General features: G+C 39.8%; 4 protein-coding genes and 1 long non-coding RNA gene across 14 annotated transcripts; 2 read left to right on the top strand and 3 right to left on the bottom strand.

Annotated features, from left to right (window-relative positions):
• Nucleotides 1–1,004: 1,004 nt before the first annotated feature.
• On the bottom strand, nucleotides 1,005–3,834 carry rpusd2 (RNA pseudouridine synthase domain containing 2). 3 transcript variants are annotated; one of them, XM_039785038.1, is made up of 4 exons: nucleotides 3,706–3,834; nucleotides 3,052–3,534; nucleotides 2,354–2,650; nucleotides 1,005–2,172 (listed from the first exon to the last, which is right to left on the bottom strand). In XM_039785038.1, the coding sequence occupies exons 1-4, from the start codon at nucleotides 3,709–3,711 to the stop codon at nucleotides 1,342–1,344; spliced, it is 1,617 nt and encodes a 538-aa protein (XP_039640972.1). In that variant the 5' UTR covers nucleotides 3,712–3,834; the 3' UTR covers nucleotides 1,005–1,341. The 3 variants fall into 3 exon arrangements, with proteins under 3 accessions (XP_039640972.1, XP_039640973.1, XP_039640971.1); XM_039785039.1 differs by having other exon boundaries at nucleotides 3,675–3,742; XM_039785037.1 differs by having other exon boundaries at nucleotides 3,052–3,711.
• Nucleotides 3,835–4,211: 377 nt separating this feature from the next.
• Nucleotides 4,212–9,407, bottom strand: pcmtl (l-isoaspartyl protein carboxyl methyltransferase, like). Of its 7 annotated transcripts, none has more exons than XR_005637247.1 (10): nucleotides 9,293–9,407; nucleotides 7,439–7,597; nucleotides 7,183–7,318; nucleotides 6,212–6,316; nucleotides 6,045–6,076; nucleotides 5,820–5,924; nucleotides 5,616–5,736; nucleotides 5,441–5,526; nucleotides 4,963–5,228; nucleotides 4,212–4,874 (listed from the first exon to the last, which is right to left on the bottom strand). XR_005637247.1 is itself a non-coding variant. In XM_039785032.1 (10 exons), exons 3-10 carry the CDS (start codon nucleotides 7,298–7,300, stop codon nucleotides 4,862–4,864), a joined length of 750 nt encoding a protein of 249 aa, XP_039640966.1. In that variant the 5' UTR covers nucleotides 7,301–7,318; nucleotides 7,481–7,597; nucleotides 9,293–9,407; the 3' UTR covers nucleotides 4,212–4,861. The 7 variants fall into 7 exon arrangements, 2 of the variants coding, with proteins under 2 accessions (XP_039640966.1, XP_039640964.1); XR_005637248.1 differs by having other exon boundaries at nucleotides 7,183–7,341; nucleotides 7,481–7,597; XR_005637249.1 differs by having other exon boundaries at nucleotides 5,059–5,228; nucleotides 5,428–5,526; nucleotides 7,481–7,597.
• Nucleotides 7,648–10,088, top strand: ccdc32 (coiled-coil domain containing 32). Of its 2 annotated transcripts, none has more exons than XM_039785033.1 (4): nucleotides 7,648–7,789; nucleotides 8,084–8,348; nucleotides 8,819–8,972; nucleotides 9,326–10,088. In XM_039785033.1, exons 2-4 carry the CDS (start codon nucleotides 8,102–8,104, stop codon nucleotides 9,513–9,515), a joined length of 591 nt encoding a protein of 196 aa, XP_039640967.1. In that variant the 5' UTR covers nucleotides 7,648–7,789; nucleotides 8,084–8,101; the 3' UTR covers nucleotides 9,516–10,088. The 2 variants fall into 2 exon arrangements, with proteins under 2 accessions (XP_039640967.1, XP_039640968.1); XM_039785034.1 differs by having other exon boundaries at nucleotides 7,677–7,789; nucleotides 8,089–8,348.
• A 2,937-nt stretch (nucleotides 10,089–13,025) lies between these two features.
• prlh2r (prolactin releasing hormone 2 receptor) lies at nucleotides 13,026–19,459 on the top strand. The gene is made up of 4 exons (XM_039785029.1): nucleotides 13,026–13,131; nucleotides 14,172–14,281; nucleotides 15,624–16,504; nucleotides 18,797–19,459. Exons 3-4 carry the CDS (start codon nucleotides 15,626–15,628, stop codon nucleotides 19,121–19,123), a joined length of 1,206 nt encoding a protein of 401 aa, XP_039640963.1. The 5' UTR covers nucleotides 13,026–13,131; nucleotides 14,172–14,281; nucleotides 15,624–15,625; the 3' UTR covers nucleotides 19,124–19,459.
• A 1,618-nt stretch (nucleotides 19,460–21,077) lies between these two features.
• LOC120548668 lies at nucleotides 21,078–22,922 on the bottom strand. The gene is made up of 3 exons (XR_005637244.1): nucleotides 22,712–22,922; nucleotides 22,546–22,616; nucleotides 21,078–21,599 (listed from the first exon to the last, which is right to left on the bottom strand). It is a non-coding gene; the product is annotated as an uncharacterized LOC120548668 (long non-coding RNA).
• Nucleotides 22,923–23,926: the final 1,004 nt, after the last annotated feature.

The raw sequence follows: 23,926 nt of genomic DNA, 5'->3' as shown, positions 1-23,926 counted from the left end.
AATATAAAAAAATATATATGAGATGCACAGAAAAACAGCTGCATTAAGTAGCAAACTGTCACTTGACTACAGTCAGTTGGTTTTGCACTGGCGATATGTACAATTTGTCCTTTGTGACCATGATGTAGAAAGCTACAGTTTGTAATGTCATTTGTAGCGTCATGGCTTATTTGTATATTATAGTGTGTCAGTGTCAAACTAAGAGTCATGCTGTTTATTCCAGTGTCAGTGCCAAAATATTTTAAATGTTTACTTACTGTACTAAAAGGCAAAAAAGGGTTTCTAATGCAGATATAAAACTATATGTGGGTTTATAGTTGGCGAATTAAGATGCGTACTGCACCAAGATACACGGATGTCAGTGTACACCTTGAAAAGAATAAGCTCTAATGGCTAGTTCCAAAGCAGTAGTTGTACCATCACATGCCACTGCTTCAACAGCTAACAATTTGTACATAGACCTTGCTGCAGCACTGTTAAAAAAATAAAATAAAAAAATCTAAGGACCAGAATGCCTTTATCTGCACTTCTCCCCACAGCTGAGATGTCACATCAGCTGCTTTTATGTGCAAGTAACAGTATTTATGAAATGAACAGCATGTGCCAAATGTCTTTCAACAGGTTGTTTTTGTGCAAAGGGTGTGTCCTTTAAAAAAGTAAAATAAGAGATGTGTCAATAGCTCTAATATATTAATTATATAAAAAAGGTGCAGTGATGGTGGTTCAGCACAAAGACCTGGATGAGAAAAGACTTATATCTAATGTGCCTATGAGCAGCGTTTATTTTCAAGCTTTCTTTGTAAGAAATGTGTGCTTTTGACATCTTGACTGTATAATCACAATTCTTACATTAGCCATCGTTTTAAATCACTCAGTAGAAAATAAAACTGCTTTAGAGACAAACAAAAATGTATCACAGGCTTTCTATGAACAGAAGAACTTAAAAGATCACTTCCACTATTATTTACAGGTGTCAATGTTGTTAATTTTTCACAAAACTGAAATTCAATAAAACATTTATTTTCCTGCAGCATGTCTTAATTTATTCCATATATTTTGGCTGGAGTAATGAGCAGATTACAGGCATAAGGGATGAAATTAAATTAAAACTATAGGTTTTAACATTAAAACAAAGTAAAAATGAGAATGACTACAAAGCTATGTTCTATGTATGTTTAAGGCAGAAAACATTTCTACATTCTCAATTCTGGTGGAAACAGCATATGCTAAGACACATTTGCATCACAGATTACATCATACTTTTAAATGTCTGAACATTTAAAAGTCTGAACATGAAACATGCATGAAGGCAGTAACCTAAAACGCGAAAGTCATCAACGGTCAGCTCCAATCAGATTCGACCCATTCCTCTTTGGCCCAATCGGGTAAGCGCGTGGAATACTCAAAATCAGCTCCTTTGTAGCGTAAAGCGTGGAGATACATGATGAGTTCCTTCTCTGTGGGATCTGGTCGTACTAACTTACATTCACTGCACAGGTGGTCTCTAGTCTCTGGTGGAGTTTTGGGAGTTGCTGCTTCTGTTTGATTTCCATTTGATTTGGTAGGTTGAGATTCAAGCGAGGTTTTGTTTTCCTTTGAATCTGTGCAGCCCTGACTCAATTTATCCACCGTCTCACTGCTTGAGCTACAACCGGTCGTCACCTGTGTGTCAATCTGGTGACTCTGTCCACTTTTGTTAGGTTCAGAGGTGCCATCCAATGTATCTGCTTTCTCAGATGTCTTGTTTTTCTCTGCCGCTTGTTCAATCCCAATCCCATCATCTGGAATATCCAGCAGGTGAAGACTTTCCTGAGAGCGATGTTCCTCAACCAGAGCCTGCAGCAGGTCCTCATTACTCTTTCCCACCAGTCCCCCCTTCCCCCTGTGAGGCCCCCAGGCTGAGGAACCATAGATGGGATCATTGAGGATGGGGAAGCCCAGGTACTGGAGGTGGACCCTGATCTGGTGTGTGCGGCCAGTCAGAGGTAAACAGCGGACCACGCTGGTTTTTCCATTAAAGCTAAGCCTCTGGAAGACCGTTCTGCACTCCTTTCCCTTCGGGTCGACTCGGCAGAGGCCAATTTTAAAGGAAACGACCAGGATGGGCTCCTCGCAGATGAGCTCACTCTCTGGAAACTCTCCCTCTACTCTGCACACATACTCCTTTTCAAGCTGTTAGAAAGAACACATGTAAAGGACATTTTTGAGAATGATATGGCAAATGCACTTTGAGACTTTTGAGAGAAATCTTACCACTATTGTCTAAACCCACTGACCTATATAAGCCAATGTTGACTGTTGTACTGTGGATTTAACCGAGTGAAATCTTAAATCCACCTCATCCTGAACGTACCTGTCTGTCTCTCACCAACTGGTCCAGTTTCTTTGATGCCTCCAGTGTCCTGGCAAATAGCAGCACTCCAGAGGTGAGCCTGTCCAGTCTGTGGACTGTGTGGAGCTCAGAGATGCCCCGCTCTTTTCCCAGAATGAAAATCACTGTGTTGTGGCGGAAACGGCCACAGGGGTGGACCGGGATGGAGGCAGGCTTGTCGACCACAAGCACTTCACCATCATCCACCAGAACCTCCAGGGGTCTGCCGACCACAGGGGGCTCGTGACGGTGCACTGTGTTCTTCATAAGGTCATTATTCTGTGGATAGTCAGGGAAGACTTTAAAACTTCTTCCACAATGTTAAACAGTAACTTCTCACCTGTACCATCTGGAACCAAAGAGCATTCAGCCTTAGGTGACTGTTTCTCCAACATGTTTTAAAGACATTAGATTGCAGTATTAAGATTTTATTTAATAGGACGATTGGTTGTTAAACTCCTGGCTCTACTTCTGCCATGTGACAAAAGTATTCTTTAGTGCTAGGTCATATGGAGGAAAATCAATTACTAACCAGCAGACCTACTAATATCAACTTACTAGTTTTCATTAAATCAAACCTGAACTGATTAAGTTTGATCCTGAGTTATTCTGTCATTGAGCCATGCTTGCATAACACTGGTACCTCAGACACAAAAATCATATGTACTGGTGACACTGACCCTGAGCACCACAGACAGGTCCTCCACAGGGGTCTCGTTCAGCCGGATGCGACCCTCTTTGGCAGCCCTCTGGTAATATTCTATGGACTCAGCTCTGAACTCACTCTTGAACACCTCCAGAAGGCTCTTCCCAATCCACCGACCTTTGCAGTACGTTTTGAAGTCAAAGTAGTATGGATACACTTTGCGCAGGCCACCTTCAAAGTAGTAGGAGGTCTCGTCGAAATGCTCCTGGCGGAAGCTGATACCCAGGTTCCGCTTCTGCGGAGGAGGGATATATCTCTCGCCCGGACGGAGCTTCTTCCCTCCCGCTCCTCTCCGCCTCTTGCCTCGGCCACTTGTCCCAGGTTCGCCCGGTTCGTCGCTTTTTCGTTTGCCACTTTCTGTCGCCTCTTTCGTTGTGGTTTTCTCCCGCGATATTGGGCTGTTGACCTCGGCCGGTGTTGGGGTGGCGACAGCTGCCTGCTCCATCGTCGAGCTGCTCTGTTGACACCGAGGATAATGAAAACGACGATTCAGAACAGAATTAAAGTTATAAACCGAAATAAAGTGCTTTTGTATTTGATTAATTCCACGCGCAATAACTCCCGTTTGACCAGAATAGAAGAAAGACAGCAAATTACATTTTCTCAAGCCTCTAACCGACACACTCACGTGCATTCCTTTTAAACCAGAGGTCCCTTGTTGCTATATGGTCGCTATATGCGCACAGTGATGACCTAAATTTGTAGTCCAATTACTCCAATGTGTAGTTCAAACCGTCAAACCTTGTTTCTTCTTCCTTTTCTTCGACCTTCAGGAAAAATAACCTCCTCACCGAGGCATTATCGCCACCAACTGCTCATAATGTGTATTTAGTTTAGTTAGAATATTATATAGATAATATTTTCAGAGTAAAATATTGTTCCAGATTTAGAAGAGTTTGTCTTGTATGTGAAAAGTGAAGATTTAGGTTGTATAGCTGGAATTTTTAAATAAGTCTTGTGACACTTAAGTAATTAAAAAAAGAATGAGGACGTTCAGCAGACGATAACATTTTCTTCTTCTTTCCTGTGTCCTACTCTCATAAAAAATATTAAACATTCCTTCATTGTCCTTCCTGTAGCTCTCTCTGACCCTTATGTATTAATTTTCAGTAGAAAAATGAAAACAATAAAATATCAATTTAGTGGGTTTTATTAATAAATCTTGTAAGTGTACACATCGTTCAATAGCTGTAGACAGGTAGTTTACACAGGACATATCATAAACATAAAGTATATGAAGCCAGTAAGTTTTTACCACAACACATATATATATATAAACTTTGTTAATTTGCTGGATTTTCATTTAACTTCCTTGGCTTGTACTTGCATTTGTCTTTATGTGTTACAGCATTCATAGCCAAAGCATTCCCATTAGATTATTTCATCTGAATTTACAACAAGCATCCAGAAGAACACATACTGTAGCTTCTTAAGCTGTAATTGAATTTGTCTCATGGCTGAACTTCACTGACTTACCCAAAAATAATACAGTGAATCACTTAACTTTTTTATGACATCCACAATATCCTTACCACTCTCTACCTGACTCAAAGTATTATCGGAGTAATGTCATCAGTCCAGTGGTGGTCACTCACTGTTTTATCACTCTTGGAAGACAATCTGGTCGGGCAGACAGAGCGAGATCCTCCTTGTACGTTGCTACGTGACAACCCAGCGGGGCAGGTGGCTGTTAAGACTGGAGCACAGTGAAACCATGAGGAGTGCTACGGGGCTGTGGAGATGCAGCACCAACGCCATCTCCTGTGGGGGCAACCACACTGCAGTCAGAGCTCACCTCTGGGGAGAGAAGGAAGGACAGCATGGATATCATCAGGAACAAGCTACAGGATGGAAATGGATGTGACTCATAACGCACAAAACTCACTGAAGATTAGAGGCACCTGATGGAGGTACATAAAGTGGTTTTCCTTTATTGAGTTTGGTTTAAAAATGATAGGTGAGGAGTGTTTTCGTGCAATACCCAGGCCACTGATGCCTCTTGTCAGTCAGGGGGACGTAAACCACTCCCATCAAAGCTTTCTTAAGAAAGGTCCCATCGATCTGCCGATCGTACTGTTCTAGCACCTGACTGCCACCGTCAGGGCCCACTGGGAGAACCAGCCGGCCACCAGGCTTCAGCTGCTCCAAAAGCTTTAACATAGAGAGGGCAAAAAAACAGACATTTCACATGAAGTGAGTTCAGTTCAAGAGGCAAATTCACAGTGGTCAGATGTACTGCAATGTGTTTTAACCTTAGCTCTCTGTGCCACCTTGTTTTAGGACTTTGGATGCTGAATAAGTGCATGATTTCTCTTATTCTATTCTATTTTCACAAAAGTAAAAGACATACGCCTTGTCCTTACAGCCTTAGGAATAGTAGCTGCAGCTGCACCAACATGAATGGCATCGTACGGGGCACCATCTGGGTGGCCAAGCCTTCCATCTCCCACTGTGGACAGATGTAGGTATGACTTTTATAGTCTTTTCTTAGCTGTGCAACATTAACATCTGAAAGATGCAAGACATCTCCTGACTCACCTACAAGTTTGATGCGTCCAGAGGTGAGCAGTTCTGGGTCGTCTGCTTGCACATTTTTTATTGACATTTGAACCAGTTCATCGATGTGTTCAATGCCAACCACTCTACCACTGGGTCCTGTCTACAAACAGAAAATGCAGCTTTTGCACTCACTCATATACTGTATATTGTGCCAACTGGTAGGGATCTTTATGCAGAACATACCATCCTTGCAAAGCAGGCAGTGAGATATCCACTTCCTGAACCCACATCCAGTGCCGATGCCCCTTCAGTTAGTTTGTCACTCAACAGCTCCAAAGCATGAGCATGCTGTCAAACCAGGCCAATAGGAAAATAAAACAGCCACTCATGTGTATGTACCTAAGTGAATTATAGTTCTTCTTAAGAGATCTGCTCATATCTCAAAGCAGTTCAGTGTTTGTAACTCACCATGTGTGGTGCACTGATGGTCGCCATGTAGCCTGTCATAAGAAAATGTCACAGCACACATCTATGCTCATGAAAACAGCTATTACTCTAACAGAATGTATTCACTCAAATACCTGTTACTATATTGATAGGTGTATATTTCTGTAAAGATTGACTGGAATGAATACCTATGGATTGAGGAGAGTCTGCATAAGGAGAGTCTATAGAGTAGAGCCCTCTGTCTGTAGCCAGCATGGCATCAAACACTCGGTCGCTGCGTATCACCCCATGATCTGGAGGAGAAAGGAAGAAGTGATGACACTGAGCTGAACTGGAAATTGTGAACTTGTGATGTTGAAGTCTGTTTCCTGATGGATTTGTTTCCTTTTAATGTGAATGGAAAAACTAATTAATACAGGCTTTTAGAAGAACAATATAATAATAATAATAATATAATAATAAATTTCATTAAAAATGTATTTATATATCGCTTTTCACAAACTCAAAGTCGCTTTAATATGAGAACGAAAGCAAAGTATTGGGTTGATATTTAAGGCTAGGTGGTATATCAATATATATGTAATATATATATATTACATGTTTTGATAATGGTTTGGGTATTTCGGTCATCGTAACATCATGATATGACGTACATGTTATATTTTCCTTGTCTTAAAGGCTGCATTACAGTTCAGTTATACATTTTTCTAAACTTTACACATGCCCCCTCATTTGCAACAGCTTGAATTAACAAATGGACTTTTCTATTTTCCATTTGATTGGTTTCAAATTTTACTTTCCAATTTCCACATCCATTTGTCATTTAAATATCCAGTAGCCCTTTTCAGTTTTCCTTTTTGCGAAAACATTTAAAAATGCCTATTGTGAGTAATACAATATAATAAAAGTGTACATGTCCATTTTCTTTTAATTTAATTCTGGTTAAAATTATCTTCTATATTTTTCTGACTTAATAATGAATGTCTCGGTCTGCTTAGCCAATATCCACATTAGAGAGTATCACCATAGTTTATTTTAAATACAGTATTAAAGAACCAGCTTTCACACTGAAAAATATGTTATATATATACGATGTGGACCTTGACATTTTAGGTCAAAGACCTTGTAATGTAAAAGACAACATCCCATTATACCATACCCCGCAGCCTGCTGATGAGTTCTGGGTGTGTTTTGCCACTGGACATCCACGCCATGGTCCGGGACAGCAGTACACCCATCGGGACTGCTACTACTGCCAGGCGTAACGCTGCGAGCATGTCCTACACTGGATCTCCCTGCAGTGACATGGTGATCAGCGCTTGCGACAATGACCACATGGCGTTACATTATTAATATATATTATAATGGAACAGTTGCCAGTGCTGATGTCAGTTGTTCAAATAACCAATACTTACGTAAAAAAAATAATTCAACAGAGGTCAGCAGCACTTGTTTACCTTGTTAGTTCGCAACCGTTCCTTCCTTCCAGCTGAGACAACAGACAAACTTCCTGGATCCCTCCTGAGGGAAACACAGCGCCTGGCCAATAAGATGTGGACTGTTCAGCATGAAGCCTAGAGATCCAATCACAACTCAAATCAGTTTGATGGGCAGATGCAAAGTCCAATCATATGACCCTAAATAAGGAAGTGGGCTGTCGCTCATTAAAGATTGTGGATCATGGACACAGTTAGCTAGCTAGTGAGGCTAATCTCTATATTCATACATCAGTGGAAAACGGTTATTACATTGATATTTTCACACAGGTAAGATACATTTGAAATTTATTATGATGACAAACCGTTTGAAGAAAATTTGAAATGCTCAACAATAGTCAATACAGTAGGTTTTAGACACCAATTTAGCTAGCTAACGTAACGTTAAGTATGTTGATTAAAGCTCAGTTTTTGATTGCGCTTACTATTTGAAAATATGCGTAGTTTCCTTTTCTGTTTTTTCGTCTAAATGTATCACGAACATGCCTGTTTTAATGTTGCTGAAAGAATCAGGCCATTAACAAAATTGGGCTAACGCTAACTAATGTTGAATTGTCTTTCTAGCTCAGCCTGTACACCAGAATGATTGACGACTTTGAGAGCCAGGAGGCCCGGTCCAGTGGCGAGCTGTGGACCGAAATCTGCTCCAGTCTGCCGGAGGCGCAAGTGGAAGCAACCCCGGAGATCAACACGGAGTTCAAAGATTCATTCCAGCCAGCAGCACAAGTCGGAGTGCAGGTCAATGGACAATCAAATTGGACACATGCCAGTTCTTCTAGCGCCAAATGGGAACCCATGGAGGATTCGGAGAGCTACATAGCCAGTTTAGGTACAGGCAGCCTTTCTGCCCCTTTCATGACTGAAGCTCACCTTGTCCTTAATCCACCTGGTTATAACATGCATCATACATCCTCCTCAATCAAGTTGTCTGGTAGATTGTAGGAATGATTTGATTTGGTTTGATGGTTTCAAAGTCCTGATATTTACTATTTTTTCTGACATTTTTACACTAAATGATAAGTCAATTAACTGAGGAAACAATCTTGAGATTAATCAATAATGTAAATAATCCTATAACCCTAGACTAATTGATAGAGATATATGATGATAGAGGAACAAACTCGCATACCACCATGATGATGCCGAAATAGCCAAACACGTTGGTATGTCTGCTGCACCCTGCTGTGTGTGCTCTGTCAAAGTCAAACATTTCCTGCCCCTGACCCTTGATTCATAAATGTAAAAATTTTGATTTAAGATACAAATACAGTATTTTTTTCTGTGTACATTTTGGTGCAGAGAACCGCCTGAAGAAATTAAAGGGTCAGTCAAGTGATGTGACTTCCAGGGACATGTTGCGATCCTTGTCTCAAGCTAAGAAAGAATGTTGGGATAGATTTCTGCACGACGCGCAGACCTCAGAGCTCTTCCAAGGTGGTGACATGGATGAGAGGTAGGATGGTTTGGGATGGATTATGCTGTTAAACACACTTCCAGAACATGAGCATTAGGTAAAGGGTTACACTGCCAGAGGAGCACATCTATTCTCAATTTACCTTCTGGTCTGTTAAAAACTGCCCCATTTTAAGCCCAAATAAAAACTGCATCCTCCTAACCACATTTTATTATATATTCTAACGTTAAATGTTGCAGGAATAGCTCCATCTACTGTTCTCTTTTACTGTAGTAGCCTATGCTCTAAATTGAATAGAGTTTGTGTAATTTGCTTTTCTAGACAACAGAATTAGTGGAAATAGACCTCATTTTTATTACCTTTTTGACTTTTTGTGTATCACCCTTCTCTAGTGCTCTTGAACACTTCAAGAGGTGGTTGATTCCTGAGAAGGTGGCCATCAGCGCAGAAGAGCTGGAATATCTCCTGAGGCCGTCTCAGAATAACGAACCAGCTGAAACAAACCAAACACAGAAAGAAGAGGACATGGAGGGAGAGACGCACAACACAGCGGAAGATGACGCTCACAGCCCGGAGAAATGAGTGTGTAAAAATAACACTGAAAGAAGAACTAATTACGCATGCATTCAGGAGGGGTGATTTGTTCCCCCGATGCTCATTTTGTGCATTATCTGATTATATTGAGTATTATATGATTGCAGCGTTATGGCCAAAGTTTTTGTTAACAGCGGTCAAAGAAGCAATTACAGCCTGTCATCATCCTCTGTATCCCCAGCAACTGAGTGTTAAGTACTTATTAATTCCTTGTTATTCAACCACATCACACCATGAAAATATATAAGAAATAACTTGTTTGTTCTGTAGTTTCAGAATTGGCATCTGGTCTGTGTAGTGACTCCCATTATCTGTTACAAGAATGTCTCTCTACTTTGAATACATATCCAAGGTTAATGAAGGACCACATGCAGTACCATGTTGTAAATGAGACTCTTAAGAAATCTTGCAGACATTTTTACGTTTGAAAAATTGACATTGTTGCTCAGTGATATATTCCTGATAATATTGTGTAACATATTGTGTAACATGTTTATTTTTACCATGTTGATTTTACAAGTGAAGTTTTAAGCAGGTTTCAATAAAAAGAAGTAGAATTAATTCTGCTCATTTGTTTGCACATAAAGTGAAGCAAGGGCACTGTTATATTTAGCTAGGTAGTTAAGGTACAATTTTAAATTTAAAACTTAGAATCTTCTCAGACACATTTGTGTTTGCTCTTGTATTTCTATCTTTGTGAGGACCAATTTGAGCTCTAAGGTGTGAGGAAATACTTGCAAAGTGAGGACTGTTTAAGAGTGAAGGTCAGAAGAAAGTCTAGTTCAGTTAACGTACTTGGTTGTATAGAGATTTGTTATTGAGGGCCCTCACAGGTATAAAAGTACAAATGTGTGTGTATTTGTGCATTCAGTCTAAGAGCAGACAGTGTAATGTGTAGTTTGTCTTTCTGACTGGAGTATGAAACACATTTTATTCATCAAGTATTGTAGATCATGTGGGCTTAAACCAGGTAGGGACGCCACTGAGTTGCATTATGGGAAATATAGGATCCAACAATTTTTAATTTGGCCCATAGGTACTGAAAGGCAGCATCTGCTGCATTAACTTTGATTGTTCGCCTTAAAGCAACACCAGAGAACTTTTCCCGCTTTGGTCCCCCCTACAGGTTGTCTCATTCAAAACTTGCGTAATGTAATGTAATGGACAATTCCGCTTCCAACCTGTAGGGGGACCGAAGCAGAAAAAGTTCTCTAGTGTTGCTTTAAAACCTGTCTCAGTTTGCAATTAATGAGAAAAAGTTCCATTTAATAACTGAACTCCCCTAAAAGATTGAAAATTGGTAACACAAGAATGATAAAGTTGACTAGTTTGACCATGAGTTTACAATACAGTTCAAATGCACCACAAACTAATTAGATCCTCAAAAATGACCCCAAAGTTAAATGAACACCTCAGTGTTCATGATAACATGTTGAATAACCGCAACCATGGCTTTATTATCTAATGTGAATCACTTTCAGATGAGGTCCTTGACATGAAAACCTGATTATCCTGCTGTCTATCTTTCAGGACCCAGAGGACTGAAAGGGTGAAATCCGCTGAATGCACCAAGAAAAACAGCATTTGTTCTCATTTAGTGCAGAACAAATTTATAAAATTCTGCCACTTATCTTGACATAATTATGTGGATTTATTTCACTTATTCTTGAGGGTGCTTTTTATGAGTTTTAGAGAGTCAGTGACTTGCCAACTCTGGAGGTCTCACAGAGCCGTGCTTTGTGGTCGTAGGTCAGATTGGGATGACATGATAGTGTGAAACAGTGAATGGCAGGAAATTTGACTGGCACCCTTGATTAAAATGTAATTTCCATCCGTGGAAGGTGTTAAAGAAATCCGCATGCATGTGGTGTCCTCTGAGAAAAAGAGCTTCAGCAACCATTTAACCCTAAATGTCATCCCCGGAAAAAAGAATTATATCAACAAAATTATTCACCTTTCTATTAAGTTAGTTTCCAAGTAAATGCATTTTTGAACAAGGTTGGATCTTTGAATGAAAATTAAACCACTTAACACCATCCCATATCAATTTGTGAGATGCACAGATGATGAATTGATTAATGCCACTATCATGTTTTTTTCTGATGCAGATTCCCCCTCCCCCTCTGTACACAGCAACAGCTCTGGCAACCATCAACCCCCTTCAAGTGGTAAGGGTCATGGTTGTGCACAGAGACCAAAAAGGACCCACAAGATCTGAATTAAGGTCTATGGTGGCAGTCACCCCACTGGGACAGCTCAAGGTCCCAGCAAGATAATTCCTGGAGAACAGAGATGGGTGCTGATACTCCACCACAAAAGAAATTCCTCCCAGTAAGGCCACCCTGGAAATAAACTAAATCCTAGCAGCAGCTGCTGTTCGAGTTGTTTTTCACAGAAGCCACAGTCAAAACCTTTATTACATAAACATACACCTCTAAAAGATTAAAATATCCCTGCGCTGACCTAACCACCGACGAGCTCTTCAAATTTTAGGACTCGTGGCAGCAGCGCTCCAGAAACTGGGAGACATCAGCAGGTGCTAAAGACAGAAAACCTTCGTCTCTGTGGGATTTCCTGCCACTTGGACGACCTTTGACAGGTTTTGTCACAGGGGAAGTGCGAGGCAACATGGACAGATAGACAGTGGCAATCACGGGGCCTGGGGAAGTGGAACTGTGACTGGAGAGACGCACAGAGAGGCAGAATGTGACAACCTTCACATGAGGACACAGAAAATGACAGAAAGCAAGGTACACCGGAACATGGTCATTGCCTCATGACTCAGTAATGTCCCTAGTAAAGCCTGGATATCTGGGAACTAGATATCATTCATTGGTGAAAACTTCTACATATGTCTATTCTACACCTAAACTTTTTGACTATTTAAAGATCTTTTTGCCATGAACATTTGGGCTTGTGGAACTCAAAGGATTGGCCTAAAAACAGAGCCACAGCCAGGTGTACAGGTGTGCTTTTTTTGATAACTCTGCAAACCCTTGGTGTTCTCTCACTGAGCTTCATGAGGTAGTCACCTGAAATGGTTTTCACTTCACAGGTGTGCCTTGTCAGGGTTAATTAGTGGAATTGTTTCCCTTAATAAAAAAGCAAAGGGTGGCTACTTTGAAGAATCTAAAATATAAGACATGTTTTCAGTTATTTCACACTTTTTTGTTAAGTACATAATTCCATATGTGTTCATTCATAGTTTTGATGCCTTCAGTGAGAATGTACAATGTAAATAGTCATGAAAATAAAAGGAAACTCATTTGAATGAGAAGGTGTGTCCAAACTTTTGGCCTGTACTGTACATATAGGCTACTGTATCTATGGAAAGTTAACCACTCCATGTTATTATTTGTGTATGCACTACTCTGACTGCTGCTGTATAAGAACGCTGTTGGCAGCTGAGTTAACAGGTCAAGGTGGATTGCAGGATCATAAAATGCAGTGCTTTCACGGTGGGGAGTGGAGTTTGCTTCCAGAGGAGAAACAAATATTTTTGCCCAGTAAATGCTACTGTATGCATGTGAAAAGGATGGACACATATGAGGTTGATCGCCGGGACCTGAAACTGACATGACAGAGTTCACAACATGTTGCAACGGTAAGAAAAAATGGAGATTGCCATATAAATAACCATGGTCGTAAATTGCATCCTTGTTCCAATGCCTCCATACAACCTATAAAAATCATTTGCATCTATTAACCCAACTCAAATGCTAAATAATTACTGCACCTATAAGTCATGAACTTTTAGTGCTGAAAAGGTCATCATAATTAGTAAATACAAGCAAATACTGTGCAACAAAACAGAGTGCTACATTTTGTTGCATTGACGGTGACCATTATTTGTTACAAACTTGATTTGTTCTTATTGATATTCCAAATTTGCATAACAATAATGATGAACTAATATTACAACTGCTTTACAAATCCTTAAATGTTTCCCATGTCTTCCGATTCATAGAAATGTTAATTATCTTTGCTATCAGCCCTCTGTTACCTTAAGTAGTGCTATGCTAATGAATTTTGTCCTGGATTACCCTTTGGAGATTATTAATTTTTTTTGCTGCTTTTGCACCAAGACTCACAATTTTTAAATTAGTTTTAGTTTTTATAAATATTTAAGATGTGTACTGCTGGAGAAGGATCGTGGTTTGTCCCTTAATTGTTCAATTTAATTTCTGTTCCCTAATGTTGGTTTCTGGGCATGTTTTGCTTACAAAGTGGCCTCATTGTAAAAAAAACTCAAAGCTGGAAATTTAACATCACAAAAATGATTCAGGGATAATAATTAAGTTAAAGTCAGCTCTTCCACTCAGTTGAAATGTCTAGTACAGGGTACATTTAAGACACAAGTGACAATATAGGGGAAATAATGTCATCAAATGTGTCAGGATCACTATAAATTGACAATATAAAACCAAAGAGACAGTAAAAGTCCCAATAGGAAAATTATAGTGATCCATGGCAATAAAAAAAAAACAGAGTGGCTCTATAGTTCCCAAGAGGAATATCATAAGTGATTATGATTGTTCATTGAGGGCGATGACAGACAAGCCATCTTACTGGAGGTGACTCACTCACATGAACACATACTGTGTGAGAGAGCGAGAAAGAGCTCACCTCTTTATTCTGAAGCAGAGCGGGCTGCAGTGAAGAGGTGAGGCTGCACAACAGTGGGACTGCCGACGGACAGAGGACACAAACAGATGCTGGAAGTCATTAAAATGGCTGACTAACATCTCTTAGAGGTATTTTATCTTTTAATTGATACTTCATTAAAATGTATGCACTGTGATCACCTTATTTTTTAAAGAAGAAATGGTTGTTTAATAACAAGAGATGAGTTGAGATGTATTTTGTGTATTGAGGGCTGCTTAAGCTTTATTTAAAAAAAAAAAAAAAAGCTAACGTGTGTGAAATGTTCGTTGTTTGTGCAAATAATTGGTCAATGCAATGCAATGAGCTGAATCAGCATGAGAAAAGGGACCCATTCCTTTTCTGTGACCATATTGGACATGATTAAACCAATCCTCCATGAGAAATTCAGATGATTTAGTAAAAGAAAAGTTACGTTATGACAAATGGAGTGGGCAGCCTAAGTAGGTCATTAATAAGCACTTATCCATGCTCTACAGTAGGTCGGGGAAGGTTTTCCATTGACAGATGTAGCTTCCAATTGCTTTTAGAACTATTTGGAATTTGACAAATCTGACTGGATTTGTTTTGTAGATACAGTTTTTAAAGTGTGATCTTTATTTTCCCCTCTCTTCTTTTTTGCTTATTAATTAAGCTGTCAAAACGACGATGCTCTGCCAGTGATGATGCCAAAAAGGTTATTTTTTTTAAAACAGCCCAAACATATTCATTTTAAAGACAGATGTTTTTGCAAATTTAAATAGAAAAATCATTCAAGATCACTCTACCTTGCGGTCATGTTTTTGTTAATGAACCAAGTCTTTAAGTCACAGCCACGAGAGATTTTTCAAGCCTCTGCTAAAGTTAAAATAAATCAGCATCCATGCCCATTTTAACGCAGTGACGTCAGTGTAGAGTCATGGTACAGATGTTTCAGCAGATGTTAGGATGACAATCTTTTTAATGAATCAGACTCTGAAGATGGTATTTCAGCTGTATATGGACAGCTAAGAGGGAAATAATAGACAGAAATAAGGTCACATTGATTAAATGGATGATGAAAACCAAAAATGGTTTCCAAAGAATGAGATGGAAAAGATTTAGAGAGGCAGAGCGAAATAAAAGCTGAGTGTAGAGTGAAAAGGAGAGGGAGATAAGATGTTGTGAAGAGCATGCAGATGAAAGTAAAGATGTATTCTAATTGAGGGGGACTTACAAGCCTTGCAGCTTTTTAATGAGATTGACTAAAGAGACAAATTAGTGTCCAGCTTCAAAACTTTTAATCTCCATATCTTATCATAACATTAATATCTATTTGGGCGCAATAACAAATGCTGTCTATTAATAAATTGTGCTAATATTTGTGGGCAATTATGATGTAAAATGAGGTATCATATATGAAAAACCTATATATAATTAGCCTAGTTGATTTGTTATGAATTCTGGCACCTGCAGCTATGGACTGGGAGAAGTCACTGAACCGATCCAGGGTCAACTCTTCTACTCCAGCCTCTTCTTTATCTCCATCCATGTCTGACTCTTCATCCACCTTATCCTCCTCCCAGTTCTCGGCCCCTTCCTTTTCTGGCCTGGACCTCCTGTCCGACCTGAAGCCCATCTTCATTCCTCTCTACTCTGCCGTGGTGCTGGTCGCCTGCTCCAGCAACCTCCTCCTGCTCTTTCTTATCTGGCACAACAAGAAAAGACACAACACCACAAACTTCCTCATCAGCAATCTGGCACTGGTCGACCTGGTTATGTGCATTTTCTGCGTCCCTTTGACTGCATCTTATGCTTTTGACCAGCGTGGATGGGTGTTTGGTCCCCGCATGTGTCATTTTGTCACTGTCATGCAGTCTGCAGCTGTCTACGCAGCAGTCCTGTCCCTCATGGCCATTGCGGTGGATCGATACGTGGTTGTGGCTTATCCCATTCGCAAAAGAGCAGGGTGCCAGTTCTGCTGGGGTCTGGTGGTCCTGATCTGGTTGTCCTCTTTGGCTTTATCCACACCTACAGCACTTCACACCGTCCACCTGGACCTGCGGCCTGCGGGGCTGCAGATGGTAGTGTGTGAGGAGTTCTGGGATGGCCAGGAGCGAGGCCGTCTCATCTACTCCTGTTTCATTCTATTCTTCTCCTACTTTCTCCCACTGGCTGCGGTCTCCATTTCCTACTGTGCTATAACCCATCATCTGAAGCAGAGGACCACGTCAGGCTTGACGGCGTGTGAAGAGTTGAGATCTGCAAGGGCTGCATGGAGCAGACGGAGGAGGAAGACCTTCTACCTGCTGCTGGTGTCCGTCCTCTGTTTTGCCTTCTCGTGGCTTCCCTTACAGGTACAGATGAATGGAAAAGAGAGACTGATGATTTGATGGATAAGCTAAATGAAGACATGAATAAACTAGAATAGTACTCCGAGAGCGCAGACCTCCGCCAAGGCCATGCCCTATCTTTCAATGTTAACCAAAGTAAAACAATATTTCCTGTACCCACCCTTTGATGCGAATCTACTCCAGAATGTAATGGGTTCTTCTTTTTCCCATGCTACACCAGTCCACCAAGTTTAATCAAAATCGGACCAGTAGTTTTTACGGGAGTGTGCTGTTCCCACAGCCCTATGTTCCCACATTTCTAAGAAAATTTTTTTCACCAAAAATTAGGTCCTATGTTCCCACAGCCCTATGTTCCAACAGCCCTATGTTCCAACAGCCCTAAGATGTTTTTTCAAAATTAGGCCTTTTGTTCCCACAGTTCCCACATTTCTAAGATTTTTTTTCCAATATTAGGCCCTATGTTCCCACATTTCCTTTTTCATAAATTTGTATCAGATTTTATCCCCCTTTCTCCCAATTTGGTAGCCAATTACACCCAACCTATTATCCAGTAGCAATGGACTATTGATGGAATGTAACCCTAACCCAGGGCCTAATTTTAAGAAAAATCTTAGAAATGTGGGAAAATAGGGCTGTGGGACCATTGGGCTGCGGGAACATAGGGCTGACCCCGTTTTTCCATAATCTTGCTGAGAAAAGACAAAACACACACACACACACACACAAAACCTTTTTAAGTTCTTAGGGACCGTTCGTATTTATGGAATGGACCACCGGAGGAAAATAATTTTATTAATATCTTAAATAACATAAAACAACTAAATGGTGGTAGGTAATACATCTGATTTCATATAGGGCCTACTGCTTTAGTAAAAAAAAATATTTCCTGACTAACAATGGGAGCAGCAGGACGTAAAAAACAAAGATGACTGTTGCTAGTCTGGACATCTTAACGTGCCAAGGTTGCAATAAAGATTTCCTAAATGCCACATTTGATGTCAGCTTACTTATTGATTGCGGGTTTTGTGTAGATTTGGACTTACGTTTATTCCACTTTGTTTAAACGGCGAAGTGGAGGAAGCCTAGTGACGAGTCCATAGCAACCAGTTTGTGTGTTGAATGTTACCCAGAGTGCCTTGCTGAGTGGTCTCAATATTTTATTGTTTTATTTCATGTGAATAAAACAATTTCTTCATTGCTGTGAGTTAGATGAGAAGGTCAACGCTGTAGCCAGCATAGCAACTGGAAACAGGGCAAACTGCTAGCTCTGTCCAATGGTAACAAAATCACCTACTAGCACCTCTGAAGCTCACTAACACGTTAGCCTATATCTTGTTCGTTTAATCTCTTGTTTAATTCGAACAAAAACCTACAAATTGTGGCTTTATGGGGATTATGTGCCAGACTATTTCTTGGCCGGTGCAGTGACGAGTCTTTTAGTCAAAAGTGAGCACCAACTCTTGAACTCCGTTTCCCCATTTCAAATCTTTGTGCTAAGCTAACTGCTGCTGACTGTAGCTTTATATTCATCATGCAGACATGAGGGTAGTGTCAATATTCTCATTTTACTCTCTGCAAGAAAGCAAATAATCTTTAGACCGAAATGACCAGCATGAACCGGCAACAGACAGAACGTTTTACCAAACTAAAGATCAGCGAGAATCAGCGCTGAACTTTGCGGCGGTATGACCATGTGACACATTCACTTACTTATGTAGGCTACATGTACTTAAGTAGTGCAACAGTGATGCTATCGCTTAGCTTACAAAAAGCAGGCACATCCGTGACTATGAATCTTTGAACTTAACCAAAAATGTTAAGTTAGCAAGGCGATACATTATTTAAATGCTAATAGCTCAAGGAGGGAAACGGTGGATCAAAAAAAAAAAACATTGGACTCTTCAGAAGAGGTAATTATCTTGTAGTTTTTTTGTCGTCTTCCTCTCCAAAGCTGACCGTTGCTGTTCTTTCTCAGCGTTAACGCATCATTCGAGCTTCTGCGCCCAAAAGTCGCTGGGCGACGCCATTTCTTAAACATAGCCATACTGAGAAATACAGAGTTTTGTTGAGCGGATAGTCTAAATTAGCTTTGTATCAACTCATTTGGCAATTGTTTGAATGTAACAGACATTCATTAATATAAAATAGTTGCGCACTATGTTTAAAGTGCATTTCCCAAAATGTAGAACTATTCGTTTAAGATAAATTCCTTAAGGAAATAATTCTTGGAATTAATTGTCAAATGACTTTTTCCTTGTATGAATGCTGAATGCTAAACATTGCTTAACTTCACAGGTGGTGAATCTGATCCGTGACCTGGACACGGACTTCTCTATCTTAGGGAAGAATTACGTGAACATCATCCAGGTGTCAACTCACCTGCTCGCCATGAGCTCCACCTGCTACAACCCTTTTATTTACGCCTCATTGCATGACAAGTTCCTGTCCTACCTGTGCCACAACTTCCTGTCCCGCAGGAGAAGAAAAGGAAAGGACAGGGGTCAATTGTCAAGCATCCTGACAATGTCACACAGAGTGCAACGCCTTCCCACCTCCACGACTGTGGCAGATTTATCAGGTGCTGTTGTAAATAAAGTCATACCTCAAGAAAGCTACGCTTAAATTGTTGTTTCGCTTGAATACTCACAAGAATGATATCCGCTAGTGTTTTCCAGATTTACTTCTTCACTCCAAATTTGATCTGAATCTTTGTCTTCATACTGACAGGCAAATTGAGTATAAAAGAAATTCCATTTAAAGCACACCGAAACTCAAAAACTCACTAAATGAAAGTGAGGCTTTCATAAAGCAGCCAGTTTGTACAGCATGTCAGTCACAAACAAAAATACACAACAGCTCCGTCTCTTTGACTGAATTTCTACAGACCTGTGTAAAAATGTTAGCCTGCTTTGAATTAAAAGATACACAGTATGAGTGCAACGATTTATATTTTAACAAATGTATAGGCTACTGAAAGTCTACTTAGCACTGAAAATATGCTACTTTGATTTTAAAAATATACTTTAAACAGTGAATTTGCTCTTTTCTTTGCAAAAGATACATATAGCGTGCTGTTCTAATCTAAATGATTAGTTGCCATTCCTGTCCACTTTAACTGATAGAGTATTAGGATAATTGTGTGTATTATATGCGTTTTCTATTCCATTTTGTTGAATTTCATTGTGTAAACAAGGTTATTTAAAGCATCATACCCTCTTCATTCATTTAGTGTTGGTTGTGTGATATAACAGGAACATGAAGCGTGTCTGTGATAATTAAAGAATCATGTCTTTCTGTCATTCACTTTGGTATTGAGCCACAGATCGCTTTCACACTATCTGCTGTCACTGTGACATTTAATGAACACAACGCAGCAAAATCTGCAGCGTGTTTAAATGTCAACTTTTATATGGTGAGAATAAAAAAGCGTTGTTCATTTGGATATGTAAAACAGTAAAGAGTGAATAAACGTTAGATAACATTTTATGAATAGAGAAATAAAAAGTTTACAACTTCATTGGGGCCATGAGCTGACTTCCAAGTAAATGCAAATGATGAGTTAACTTGTGATGAATTTGAATTGGTTTTACAGAACGTGCTTGTTTAAATATTGTCCAAGCTGTACCACTTGAATCACTAGTCTTACTGATTGGGCTTTGAGCACCAACAGCTCAGAACATCTCTGCTGGAAGATAAGTCACTTTTACCTGAAATCAACCATTCGAGTGGGTAATACACCATTGCAGGAGTTATCTGAATTTTCCAACCTGTCACCTCGTTTGTAAGTCCTGAAGTTGTCATGAGCCCGGCCATTAGAGAGCTGTCTAATTGCCATGAATGTGAGAATGGCATTGTTCTGTCAGCTCCTCTCGCAAGAGCATGAATAGAGCTCCAAATTGTATTCTGTGGATATTGTGCTATATTTAAAGCAAACCCATATCAAACAGCCTTACAAATTCCATCGGTTTTTGCTCTGATACGCATTGTCAACTGTATTCAATCAATTGAATGCAGCACAGGTGGACTCCAATCAAGGAAACATCTCAACGATAATCAAGAGAAATGGGAGGCACCTGAGCTAAATTTTAAGCCTCATAGCAAAGGGTCTGAATACTTCTGTCAATGTGATATTTCAGGTTTTTTTTCTTCTTTTTAATACATTTGCACACGAAACATCTAAAATTCTGTTTTCGCTTTAAGTACATATTAATGAGGGAAAAATACATTTAAATGATTTTAGCATCAGGCTGCAACATAACAAAATGTGAGAAGTGAAAGGATTTGAATACTTTCTGAATGCAATGTATGTTGATTGAGGTTGATTATCTCTAATGAAAGCTAAAAATCATTAAAAATCTCTTATTTTAAAGAATTTTTGAAACGTTCTTTTACCCCTGGCGGTGAGACACTGATACTCCAGAAAAACAACTGTTTTTGAGTGTGTTGTATAAATCCATTAACATGCAATTATTTCAGAATATAGCACAGTCAATTATACAGACTAGTATCTGCAAAAGGGACACTTAATTAAACCATATGAATATTAATATGAACCATATGAATCATACACAATTCCTTCATTTGGGAGCTCATATGTCACTTTATTCTACATCAAGTTAATGGGTCACATTTTAAATTTCTAGACAGCTCATTTTCTTGACCTCATTTTCTCAGAGTCTATCTCACAAATAAACGTATATATGTTTTAGCAGCTGACGGTTGGGAGATGGTTGTCATTATTGTTGCAGTGTATCTACAGTATATTTAAAATATGAATATAACAGAATATAAGTGGGAAGCGTAACAGTTGTCACCTCTGCTAATGTGGGCATTATATGGTTCATGTGCAATGCATTGTATGTAAATCACATGTCTACATATGCATATCCTCATGTCTGATTATGTTGTGAACATCCTTTATGAAAATGCAAATATGAACAGGCTTAACAAAGTCTTCATATGCAAATGTCAGTGGTGTTGATTTAGTAAAGTACCGATAGTTGTGTGACGTGAGTAGAAATCAGGAGAGGTGGATGGGACTCTGTATGGATCGTTGATGTGAACTCTATGCATTTGTAATGCTCAGAAGAACCGAGACCTATGAAACAAGGGCAGAAAAACAATATAAACCAATTCTTAAGAAAAGACAATGGTGTTGTTGTGATGTCTACTCTTACTGTCTGATGACACACAAAAAATAGCAAGCAACAAACAAGACAATTCTGGAATAACCTTGCAGGGTATTTTGACTTGGAAGAAAACAATTTACAGGCTTTCACTTGCTTTTATAGCATTTTGTTTCTCTCTAGACTCACACAGCTTTACCTGGAGGTGCACTGTAGGCAGAAGTTTGCTAAAAACAACAGAATAATTAGCGAGAGTTTCAATGGAGCATGAAAATCCTAAATGCCAGATAAGTAATGGCTTAATTTTTTTCTTCTGCCTCCATGTGAACAGACCTAAAAAGCAGCAGGGAAAACAAAACTGTGCTCTGAATAAAACCTGAAGCATTCAGCTCGAGCTCTTGCAACATAACATGCAGAATGGGATGCAAATGTTCTTATAAAGTTTGCAGGAAAAAAAACACCACCAATTGGCCAGAATAATCTGAAACTTTCCAAACGGTAAAGCCACTGTTCAAGTGATCCAGTACATTACTAGTGTACACAGCCATACAGAGAGCAGTAAAGCCACAAAAGACATGGAGACTGGTGCAAAACTGGAATGAGTCAGTCTGTGGAAAGCCTTGCAGGTGTGTAATTTAAAGCCTCAGGACCTCTACTGGCATAGCCTATGCTCTCAGCACAACTCATGTAGATAGCCCACATGACATAAGAAATCCCATTTGAAGCCATTTTCACCTCTTCAGACGGTTCCGACACATGGGGAAATCTTTTGTTTTAGAGGCTTGGGGGAAATGTCTTTTTCCCTCTAAAATACATTCTTAAATTATGTTTAAACAATGGTGAATGGCTATTGATTGAACAGATCACAGCTTTAACTGCTTTTTATCAATAAAAGTGTTATTAAAAGCAGTGGTTCACCTTCTTCGTATGAGGTACAACCACGGCTCTATCAGATGAGTTGAAGTCGCTTCGACATCCGTCATGTGATGCTAGATGTACGATAATTATTGATAATTTTGCCCCTGTAAAATGTACGATCAATAATGCCAAAAGTGCCATAATGTACAAAATTTGACCAATTTACCATAGTTGGTTTTAGTCTGCGCTTATAAGCATGGCTGTCTCTCTCTTCTGCCACAGACAGCGACTCAGAGGTGGAGCTTGAACTGTCTCACTAAGGTATGCTGCGTTCAAGTCGAGTTGTTTTGAATGCACCAGTAAGCCCAGTTACTTATTTAATTAGCTTAGGGCCTTAAAGGCTAGCCTGGCTCCGCCCTCCTACGTACTTACGCTCAATTTTCATTTCCCTTCAGTACTACCAGAGAATGTCTAATAAGGGGAGAACTTCCACTCCCGGGACAATTCCGGGTTGGTACAATGGGGCTTAATAGGGAGTGAGATAGGGAGTGAACAGGCTCTCCATAGACAGGCTCTGGTACTACTAGTCTCTGTACAAATGTACGAGAGTCTGGTAGGACCAGGCTACTTAAAGGCAGGGTTGGTAGCCTAACTATTTCCATATACTGTACACCTTTTTATAAATTGTTTGAAATGGTTTGCAATAAATAACTTATGGGCATTGCTTTCGGCTTTTTAATCTTCCCTGTTCGCAAGGTTTTATGCACTATCAATGGCAACAACTGACTCAGGTCATTGTCTGTCCAGTCATCAGCTTATTGTAGCTTATACTGTTTATTGGGACACATAAATTACTTACGATCAGCATCGCTGTTGGTTGTTTAGTTTCCTCCTTAACACTGTGTGGATATATCTCTATATAAAAATATTTTTTTGTTTTCTTAGGTACCCCACAATAATTTCCATATACTGTGCCCGTTGGCAACTGCAGAATTATCGCCTTGGGATGCAAGTAGGCCTACCCCTGGTTGGGAGGTTGAGAATAATGAATTAAAAAGGACATGTAGATCCTGTACTGGCTGTCACAGAAAACAGCAACAGGACCTTCAGAAGACATAACAGCAAAGTCATGAACCCACATTCAGTGCACAACTCATTGGGAACACGCACGCACGCACGCGCGCGCGCACACACACACACACACACACACACACACACACAAACACAGAATTAGAGTCTTTTCCCACACATGCTTGCTGCAAATGATTTACCTGCTCATGCCATTGAACACCTGATTGAGTAGTGCTAGAGGCCTCATACATATTCATCAGAGGCCTGATTGTTGAAGTTAGATGATTTACATCTCCTCGCGTCTGCTTTCAAGATGCTCACGCTCGTTTTTCCTGTCATAATCTATGCAGCCTAAGACTGTTGGGAAGGA

The sequence above is a fragment of the Perca fluviatilis genome, chromosome 20, assembly GCF_010015445.1.
Source record: "Perca fluviatilis chromosome 20, GENO_Pfluv_1.0, whole genome shotgun sequence".
NCBI lineage: Eukaryota > Metazoa > Chordata > Actinopteri > Perciformes > Percidae > Perca > Perca fluviatilis.
The sequence above is the reverse complement of the archived record's forward strand: the minus strand, read 5'-3'. Positions and strand labels throughout refer to the sequence as shown.

What these genes read in the sequence shown, in the direction of transcription:
- rpusd2 (XM_039785037.1), bottom strand. Translation starts at nt 3,711, where the DNA reads ATGCACGTGAGTGTGTCGGTTAGAGGCTTGAGAAAATGTAATTTGCTG. An exon ending in ACCTGTCTGTGGTGCTCAGG is followed by an intron (nt 2,651 to 3,051) that starts GTCAGTGTCACC and finishes GACTATCCACAG; the next exon opens with AATAATGACCTTATGAAGAA. An exon ending in AGTTGGTGAGAGACAGACAG is followed by an intron (nt 2,173 to 2,353) that starts GTACGTTCAGGA and finishes TCTTTCTAACAG; the next exon opens with CTTGAAAAGGAGTATGTGTG.
- pcmtl (XM_039785030.1), bottom strand. Translation starts at nt 7,300, where the DNA reads ATGCTCGCAGCGTTACGCCTGGCAGTAGTAGCAGTCCCGATGGGTGTA. An exon ending in ACTCATCAGCAGGCTGCGGG is followed by an intron (nt 6,317 to 7,182) that starts GTATGGTATAAT and finishes TTTCTCCTCCAG; the next exon opens with ATCATGGGGTGATACGCAGC. An exon ending in CTGCCTGCTTTGCAAGGATG is followed by an intron (nt 5,737 to 5,819) that starts GTATGTTCTGCA and finishes TTCTGTTTGTAG; the next exon opens with ACAGGACCCAGTGGTAGAGT.
- ccdc32 (XM_039785033.1), top strand. Translation starts at nt 8,102, where the DNA reads ATGATTGACGACTTTGAGAGCCAGGAGGCCCGGTCCAGTGGCGAGCTG. An exon ending in GAGCTACATAGCCAGTTTAG is followed by an intron (nt 8,349 to 8,818) that starts GTACAGGCAGCC and finishes ATTTTGGTGCAG; the next exon opens with AGAACCGCCTGAAGAAATTA. An exon ending in GGTGGTGACATGGATGAGAG is followed by an intron (nt 8,973 to 9,325) that starts GTAGGATGGTTT and finishes ACCCTTCTCTAG; the next exon opens with TGCTCTTGAACACTTCAAGA.
- prlh2r (XM_039785029.1), top strand. Translation starts at nt 15,626, where the DNA reads ATGGACTGGGAGAAGTCACTGAACCGATCCAGGGTCAACTCTTCTACT. An exon ending in TCTCGTGGCTTCCCTTACAG is followed by an intron (nt 16,505 to 18,796) that starts GTACAGATGAAT and finishes TTAACTTCACAG; the next exon opens with GTGGTGAATCTGATCCGTGA.